Source organism: Phyllopteryx taeniolatus, chromosome 13 (genome assembly GCF_024500385.1).
Source record: "Phyllopteryx taeniolatus isolate TA_2022b chromosome 13, UOR_Ptae_1.2, whole genome shotgun sequence".
Lineage (NCBI taxonomy): Eukaryota > Metazoa > Chordata > Actinopteri > Syngnathiformes > Syngnathidae > Phyllopteryx > Phyllopteryx taeniolatus.
In genome coordinates this window covers 3365475-3375025 of record NC_084514.1, presented here as the reverse complement: position 1 = coordinate 3375025, position 9551 = coordinate 3365475, and the positions used below count along the sequence as shown (strand labels likewise).

The window sequence follows — 9551 nt, the reverse complement described above, 5'->3', positions numbered from 1 at the left end:
CCTTTCATGAAATGTTTATGGATTTGACAGGTATTTGGATGAACAAAAATCTGAGGAAACCCAAAGTTTCTGTAACATTTTCATAATAAGTAATAACTGCAGCTTGCATTTATTGCAGGCATAAAACTTGATCTCTCGCTCCTGCAAGAAGACAAAAATGGAGTTAGCCTTTCGATTATCGGTGGATACAGTATATGGTTGTGTGTCTGACGGGCTGTTAGTCATCTTGAGTTAGTACACCACACACTAAAAGAGCAGTAACATGCCGATTTTCTTTCCTAGTGATGTTGGGTCTCACGTTTAAAAAAATCGGTATGTGTGTACCCCACTTAAGGTTGATCAACTTAACATACAACTTAACAAAAGTGCAACCCATATTGTAAAGATACAAAACAATTTACAGATGCAGATGATTATCGATTCCCGACGAACAATCCACAAGAATAATCATAACTACTCAACATATACATAAACAGTATCTATATTTTTTGTGTGAAATAAAGTACACACACAAATGAGGCAGCTCGTTTGGTATGCCACAACTGAATACCTCCCCCTGCTGAGTAAACGTGGCTATTACAACAACTCTCGTGTCATAATATCCAATGGCAGTGATTGACTACAAATACAAGGCGATATCATATACATTTATGACAAGTAAAAAAAAAAAAAAAAAAAAATACAAATGTTAGTCCAGTGTATAGAGGTGAGTACAAAAATAGCGAATATTTCACAGCTGTCATCAGCCATATTTTTAAGTCCATAATGCTAAAGCTAAAACAACTTATCAGCTGCATGCTCCACCAAAGATTTAAATAAAAAAAAAAAAAAAATAAATAGCACAAAATGTCTCTTTCCTTCAAGTGTGGTGTCATTTTTCATTAAACATTTATTGTCTTGCTAGAGAGGCATATTTAGAAAGATTAGCTTGAGTTCTGTGTAGTTATTAACTTAGCTTAGCTTAGCTCAAGGACTTAAAAAGAAGCTCATCTGGCTTTGCCAAGTAAGTCAGGTTGACTTGCACATATCCCTTCTAAAGCTCACAAATAAACATTTTTGTTTTAGTCAATAAGTATAAAGTTAATTTCAAGAAGAAATAATAAAAAAAAAAAAACAAGACATTGAAGTTAGAGCAGGGGTGGGCAAACTTGTGCTAAAGGGCCACATTTGATTTTTAAAACATACAGATGGGCCAGGTCATTGTTGTGATGTAAAACATGTAAAATTGCTTATTTTAACAAAATATTTTTTTGAAATTTTTCAATTTGAACACTTTTTTGATAAAATGAAAACATGTTAAAATGTCCATGTAAAATTAATTTATTTTAATAAAACAAATGTATTCTCATTTTTACATTTTAGTATTCATTCAAGTTATTCATAATCAACTAATTCTTAAAAATGTTGATTATTTACAGTAAATCCATTAACCGATTATTTAATGAGATAAATGAATAGAAAATGAATACATTTGAACTAGCAATTTTAGATAAACCTGCAATTAATGCAACAAATACAGTGGCACTTTAACCTAGAAATGTACCAACTTTTGAGTTTTCTGAGTTTCACGTTTTGTTATGAGTCAAAATTTGAGGTGCGAGGGTGCTTCAGATACGCCAGCACTGGCTTGTAAGTCAAGGTACCATTGTATTTCAGGATTGCTGATATTATAAACGCTCAGTGGGTCAGATTAATGAGCGGAGCAGGTCGTGTTTGTCCCACCCCTCGAAAAATCCAGCAAGGAAAGGGCTATATATGCTGTACAAACTGCTACATCATCGTAGTGAAGTCATTGCCATGACAACAATGCCAGGAAATGTGGCTGAATGCTCATGCTTTCTCCTTTCAAAACCAGCTCTGTATAAATAGAAAAATACATTTCAGTAGTTCTTAAGTAGGGTGTTTTTCACATTATTTCCACAGAACGAGACCCAAAAAGTCAGCCTTAAATCTTGAATGTGTCACTTTTCGTGGATTAAAAATTCCACCAAAGCAAAATGCTTGGAGATTCTTCAACTGGACGTTGAGCGCTCCAACATCCAAATGATTGGTCACAAATGCAAGTGCCAAGGCCTTCCAGGAGACAGAAAAACAAAAAACAAAAATAAGTGGAAAATATTTCAGGATTTTGGAAACTGTCTCATTGGAATGAGAAGAACATGATGAAGTCAACTCCAATGTAACCTTGTTGTTGTCATACACAGTTATTGTTCTCTGTTGCTTTTGCTCCGTTCTTTTTTCTGTCTGTCCCTCTCATGCATCATTCTGTCCAACTGCATTTTCAATAAACCATCTTAAAACAAACAACAGCAGAAGAATATCAAATTGCCCTGTTGCACAGCAAAACTGTTCTGCGATAAAAAAAAAAAAAAAAAATGGCATACAGATCCCCAACACTGCATAACCAAGCAGCCAAACAGAAGAGGTTAAAAAAATAAATAAAAATAAAATTATAAGAGGAAGAAATAAAAAAAAGGTTCCAGCAGGAAAGAGTCCAGCTCTCTGAATCACAGTGCAGAGGAGTGTATGAGGGCGTCCTTCCAGCATTTTAATCATCAGAACCATTACATGAGTTCAAATCATTCACTACCGAGCTGGCACAGTGGATATAGAAAGTCAGCACTTCGCTGTCAACAGAGCAGGTTTCTATGATGTAAAAAGAAAAAAAAAAAAAAACGATACCACGATAAATAATTTCTACAATTTCAAAATGTTTTCAATTATTATGTTAACTGCACAAGGCATCCATCCATCTATTTTCTAGACATCCTATACCAGTGGTCCCCAACCTTTTTCCACCGCGGACTCTCCCACAATAAAACATTAAAATAAAATCAGAATAAGAATTTTACATTAAAAGCTGTGCGGCCTGGTACTAAATGGCCCGTGACCACTGGTTTATACTGTTCAGGGTTTTACCTCAGAACTGTGAGGCAGACACGCCCACCACAAGGCCACCGTTCTGTCAAATTGTTTTCTTTAATTTAGTACGGCCCTTGGCCACTGAAATGCACCTTAAAACATTGCCTGTACAGGTAATCATGGATTTACAAAGGCAACTCTGGACCAAAGTCACTCAAATTCAGTTGGAGAACTTTCAAACTGGCCAGCGACGAGATTTGAACACTGAATTTCATAATTATCTTATCTCATTTTCAGGTGTACAGCCCTGCCACAAGTAGTAAAAACCTGTAATTGATTCCCTGCCCTTAAAATTGTTGTACTTGCCTATAGATGCCACAAGATGGTGACAAATGACTACTTAGGTGTAAATAGAACTCCTCAACTCACTTGCACATCGCTCTTTTTGTGCTCAGGCCAAAGCAATAACTGTATACAAAAACAGTGAAGAGGTAAGTTTTTGAGCAAATAACAGAAGAAAAATATCTGCAGATAGGTGAATAAACGAATGCTGAATGGGAAGTATGCAGCGGTTCACTATACACAACTTATGCTAAACAAGGAATGGGTCACACTATTTAAAAACCCCGAAAAGTTTTGTAATGATTTATCATGGTCTCCTTTATTTCACATCAGGAAAACCTGCTGTGTTGACTCTCAAAACCTAAAAGCTAACAGAGGTTTAGTCCTCAGGTCGGGGTGACGCTCAGGTCCTCGGACAAAGAGAAGCCGGAGTCTCGGTCTCGTGCGGGCTTCTCAGCTTTGGTGCATCTCCTCACGTCCTCGTGCCCGTAGCTAGCGTGGCGCTTGAGCAGCAGCTTGGGCATGCAGGAAGAGGATGAAGAGGACGCGTAGAGACCCAGCGCCAGCCCCAGGCCAGTCCCTGAGGACATGCTGGGAGCCGAGCTGGTGTTTTTGATGGCTTCAGGGCCTTTGGTCTGGACCACCAAGGGCAAGCTCTCTCCCTCGTAGCTTTGCTCATCGTAGGCGTAATTGACGTTTCCACAGGGAAAACTCTGCAGCTTTGCCAGGTCAATGCCCCCCTTCGAGGGGGCGCCACCGCTTTGGCCCTTATTGTGGGGCACGCTCAGTGCGGCTTGAGCCTGGCAGGGAGGCGACGCAGAAGTACCGAGGCTGGGGGGTTTGAGGTGGGAGCAGTTGGAGTTTTCACAACCTGCCCGGTTGCATTCTGAGGCGGCCACGTTGCACGAAGGGGAAGGAGAACTCGAGAGGGGCACGGACTGAGTGTGAGCCAGGGTCTTCTTGCCCTTGAAGCTTTCCAAGACCCAGGAGCCATACGTCGGGTTCCACAAATTCTTGGTTTTGTTCGTCAGCTGTTGGCTTCCCGAGCAAGAGTTGTTTCTGGAGCAAGGTTGATGCAAAGGAGGCTCAGGGTGCACCCAGAGGCCCCCCGTGCACACGGCGGCAGCCGGGACTGCCTCGGGCCAGGAGGGCTCTGGGAGCGCCTCGCGGCCTGACGTTGCCTCGTGCTGGACAGGTGGGCCTTTTTGAAGGAGAAGATGAGGTTTAGCGGGCTGCGGAAGAAGCGCCGGGGGCGCCAGGATCAAGGGGGTGGAGGTGTCCAAGGAGACGGGGAGAGGAGCGAAGCTGGTGGGTCTGTGGTCAGACGGGCGGATCACTGCGGCACTATCGTCGTCCGTGGTGGGCCGATATTCGACTGGGAGAGGTGTGTTGATCACGTCCGGATCCTGATGTGACGAGTGAGATAGAACGGTGGAAAGATGAATCGATTGTATCCTCGCAACAGACATTTCATTAAGTACACAGCAAAATATAAAACGTTACACACCAACTGGCCACAACATACCGACAACTTAAACCATCAAACTCCATCCGGTCCACCAAATAAAGTGTGTCTACTTCGTATTTCTTCCTAAATGTATTTGTTCTTTTCATTATGGGAGAAAACCTGTTGATGTAGTCGTTTATATTACAAAAACAAATGCGACTTCTACTGGAGACCGAATGCGTCCATGACTTCACACATCATCTTTCCGCCACTGACTGTTTTCTGCTCCTTTGTCTGCCGTTTGCTTTTATGGCGTGTCGAACAACTGTGACATTTGTCTTTGTTTGATGATGTTCAGGTCAGATAAGCGTGCCGTGAGCATCCATATTGCATTTGCGTCGGATATATATCCGATTTATATCCACATACGAAAGAGGCCTGGGTCGGCTATGGGGGGAAAAAAAACAAACAAACAAACAAACAAAAAATCGGAATTGCACTGTTCACATTGACATGAAAAACATTAGATACATGTCACACTGGGCAAAACCGATCGGAATCGACCTGCAGTGTGAACGTAGCCTAAGCCGCAGGGTTACGCAATCGAATAGGAACTTTACTGTCCTTTTATGGACATTTCTCAGTTAAGCCAATATAACAAACCATCGACTGGAACCAGAATAACAAAAAGTTTACTATAAGTGCATCTCAATAAATCTGAATGCCCTAAAAAAGTAATTTATTTCAGGAGTTAAAATATGAAACTCATCATTTTAAACAGGAACATTTGTTCAGTGTGATTGTATTTTGCAGTGGTGTACATAAACATTTGAAGAAACATTAACATGAACAGCTCTTGTATTGGGCAGGTGTACCTGATGATGTAATATTAAAGGTACCTGAGTGCAGTAGTTGATTCTCTCAAGTATAGTGGAGAAGTTGGGTCGGTATTCAGGACAATGCTGCCAACACTGGGTCATGATTCGATAGCTAAACACAAACACAAATAAGAATTGTTTAGCTTGAATGTGGTTGAAAGGTTGTCTAGTGAGCTCAGTTTGCTTCGTGAGCACTCACACTGGGCCGGGGCAACCCTCTGGGGGGTCCATCCTGCCTCCACTGGTGACGAACTCCAGCACCTCCTGGTTGGTCTTGCATGGGTATGGCATGTAGCCCAAAGAGAGGATCTCCCATAGCAGTACTCCAAAGGACCTGTTGGGGGAGACACATGTCTACTTTTGAGTCCATTTCCAGGTTTTATTGAATTGGTGCTTGTTAGGGAACATTGTCTTTTGAATTGCTTGTATAACACATCGAGTGTGTAATTTGAAAGCCCTGTAATTCTTTTGCCTGCCTATTTCTGAAAAGACTTCTACCTGATTTACATAATAACCACCCCAAACTGAGTTTCTCCATCCATGACATGATCAGCGAGGCAGGGCGCAGATCCAGAGCCATTTTCAAGCTGCGGCTGGACTACACTGTGTTAAGCACTATTATGCAGGAACACTATTTGGCACTTGATTTGGTGATGTGTCTATGTGCCATATACTGTGCACGCACTATGGTGTATGGAAGTGTTTCCTCCATGAATGAAAATGCTTTGTCTTTAGTCACTCTAGATCAGGGGTGTAAAACTCATTTCACAAAATATTGACCAAAGCATGTAACATACAGTAATGTTTGAAAAAAAAAACGTTTTTTATTCCCCCCATATACTGCATTAAGACGTGGGAACTGTTTTAAATTGAACCAAAAAGTACAACGTATCCTTTAGAAATGCTTCCATGCTAAGAAAATACTTAGTAAAAACTTTAAAAAAAACCCAAAAACTTCATAGTTAAATTCAAGGATGTAGCTTTTGTGTATCCAAGCTCAACATGGACTGAATGTTAAACAATAGCGTCAAACTGCACTCATTTGTTGTGGCAGTCATGTGGAGGCTGAGTCACATTGTCTGCAGCTCTTCATTTGCTCCTTTGTTCATTCAAGCATGAAATGGACACTAATACAATACACAGACCACAACAACGGAAAGCGGACTAATGAGATCCAACACAAAAGCTGTTTTATAAAATGCCTTATTGTCATGATAACAATAACCATAAACGTTAGATGGCAATGGAGCTATTAATTAATTTCTTTTTATTCTTGAGAAGTATTTCCACATCCTGTTGTTCTTTGGTACTGAAAGCTCCAACTATAATAATGAACATATTATTCAAATCATAGCCGTTTGTGTGACTCAGAACTGAGCATTATTATATTTGTAAAGACACAATGTGTGATACTGATACAGCTCTTATGGCAGATATCATTCGATTTTGCAGATGTACCTAATGTTGTGACCACTGTGGCAATCTATATTTAGTGCAGATGTTAAGTTATTGTACTTTCTACAACTTTCTTTGTGGGGGGGGACAAAGAGATTGTTGCAGGTCCTGGATGGGTGTAAGAATGTGTTTTGAAACAGGACTACCATTGGAAAAAGTAAGAGAACATTGTTGAATGTTCTCGTGAAAATTGGAGGTCACGTGTTGCTTTTTCTTTTGTTCTTGTCACTACGGTATCATCACTACAAAGCTGTTAGGCCCAAGGCATTAATCATATTGTTTATATGGTCCAAAGTCCCCCCCCCCCCCCCCCCACTATTCTTTTGCGCATTTTTGTAGCCTTTGCTTTATGTCTGGGTTGTTTTTTTACATTTACTCCCTGACAGTTTTGTCCATATGGTTGTAATTCTTTAACATACAATTTTCCCCTCAAGCAACACTTGCCCTCTTCCAAAAGAGGCTAATCCTGGATGCATGTAATTTAATGGAAGATAAAAGATGTTCTGTCGCAATGATGAAGATTTTACTTTATGATGCAACATCTTCCCATAGGATTGCATCCCTTCAGCTGTTTCTACAGGCATAAAAAATAGTTTGTTGTATGTTCTTAATTAAAAGCAAAACCTCTATTTAGTTATAATGTGAACGTATGGCATTGATGAACATGACGCCTGCCTCAGTGGGACACATTTACAAATAGTGATGGCTTAAAATTAATAAGGTCGACTCCAAGGGCTTTGTAATAAATAATTTGATTCAGGCTTTTCAAATATAGTGTATATAAAGAGAAAATATTCAAAACGCTTCTCAGTATAATGGATTGGATTTTATACCACCTCTGAATAGTAAAAATATTGTTCAACAACAAATGCAACCACAATGTATTCTACAGTGATTTGTATGTGCAGGTGTACCGAATGTTGTGTCTGGTGACAGTATAGTACAGTATATTATGGTGTGTGTGTGTGTGTGTGTATGCACGCGTGTGCACGCGTGCGCATGTTCACCATGTATCCGTCTTGCAGGTGAAGATTCCCTCCATGAAAGCCTCAGGTGGCATCCACTTGACTGGCAGCATGGCACGGCCACCTTTTCTGTAGTAGCTGGCTCTGGACACCAGAAATAATGAATAATGAATAGATAAAAGGAAAGTAACAAAAATGAAATTGAAACTGGAAAATTGACAAGAGAAGGAAAAGTCGATATGTCAGCGTGACTCTCGTATCTAAGTACAAATCTAGCAGCTCGGTATTTTGACCATGTTAGGCTCAGTCATCTGATGTTTTCTTTGACCATATTTTTCATATTTCCCACACAACTAACTCAACAGTCTGAGACCACCATACTGTCTTTCCAGACCCGCTATATTTTTTTTTATCAAGTTTATCATTAGAAATTCAGATGAACAACACTTCTGTTTAAATGATACATTTTTTTCTCGTAAGAATACAGCTTTATTGAGGGTGAGATGGGGTTTAGCATTCGCACATTCACGTACAAACCTGTAAATATCTCTGGCCATGCCAAAGTCTCCGATCTTGGCCACCCTTTCCGGTCCAGGGCACGTAAGAAGGCAATTTCTAGCAGCAATATCTCTATATAAATAGATGAATGAAAACACATGACATGTTTTAGAAAACTGCAAACAAACACAGCAGGCTCTATTTTCCTGACTCATGTAAATCCAGCATGGCGCGTGGCGTAACTGGTCAGAGCTGGGTTAGACCTGGTGTTTATTTCGTGGCCTAGTGCACATCTGATGCGCCGACTTCTGCAGCGTTGTGGGTGTGAACACAGCCGACCAATCGAAGCGGCTCCTCCCTCTCAAGATTCCCAACATTAGCACCGTTTCCCTCGATTTAACACACACTGGTAAATCTAAAATCCATTTTCATAGACAAGGGTCAAATTTATAGCCCTTGTACAAAAGAATGACATTTCAAAATATTCTCGTCTCTGTGTAATTTGGGTCATTTCGGAAAGATTTCAGGTTGAAAGAATGACATTGTCAAATATGACCCAAAACAGTAGGCAAGGGTTAACAATTGTGGCATGCTTTCAAGACGGTTGTCCATTTTATCAGTACCTGTGTATGAAGTGATTCTCCTCCAAGTAGCGGCAACCACGTGCAATGTCCCTGGCCATCTGCAGCAGCTCGTGCATGCTGAGAGAAGGAGCTTGGCCCTGAAAGCAGCACAGCTCACTTTCAAAATGGTGCAGCATGCATCAAGTCAAGTGCGGGCGAGATGACGTACGCGTTGAGGCCTGTTCTGCCTCAGGAAGCTCTTCATGTCTCCTCCGGTCATGAGTTCCAGCAAGATGAAGCGTGGCAGGATGTTGAGACTGACGCCGATGCACCGTACAATGTTCTCATGGTTGAACTTGCTGCAGGCACATACGTCATTGACAACCGGCACACATACTGGATGTCCTTAAGTCATGTCACGAGGTCCCGCGTTCGAATGTCTGCTCAGTCCCCGCTGTGTAAGGGTTTTCCCAGCGCTTGTGTGGATTTTCTTCAGGTACTCCGGGTTCCTCCCATATTCCCAAAAACATGCATTCGGAAA

At 41.0% G+C, this 9551-nt stretch overlaps 1 protein-coding gene across 2 annotated transcripts in view; it reads right to left on the bottom strand.

The window, feature by feature from the left end:
* Positions 1 to 2473: 2473 nt before the first annotated feature.
* ltk (leukocyte receptor tyrosine kinase) overlaps positions 2474 to 9551 on the bottom strand; it is a 67658-nt gene continuing 60580 nt past the window's right edge. For both annotated transcript variants that reach the window (XM_061794816.1, XM_061794815.1), the window contains 7 exons: positions 9240 to 9369; positions 9071 to 9168; positions 8487 to 8579; positions 7992 to 8093; positions 5729 to 5863; positions 5551 to 5641; positions 2474 to 4610 (listed from right to left, as the gene is read on the bottom strand). In XM_061794816.1, coding sequence (XP_061650800.1) covers positions 3591 to 4610; positions 5551 to 5641; positions 5729 to 5863; positions 7992 to 8093; positions 8487 to 8579; positions 9071 to 9168; positions 9240 to 9369 — 1669 coding nt within the window. In that variant the 3' untranslated portion in view covers positions 2474 to 3590. The remainder of the gene's footprint in view (positions 4611 to 5550; positions 5642 to 5728; positions 5864 to 7991; positions 8094 to 8486; positions 8580 to 9070; positions 9169 to 9239; positions 9370 to 9551) is intronic.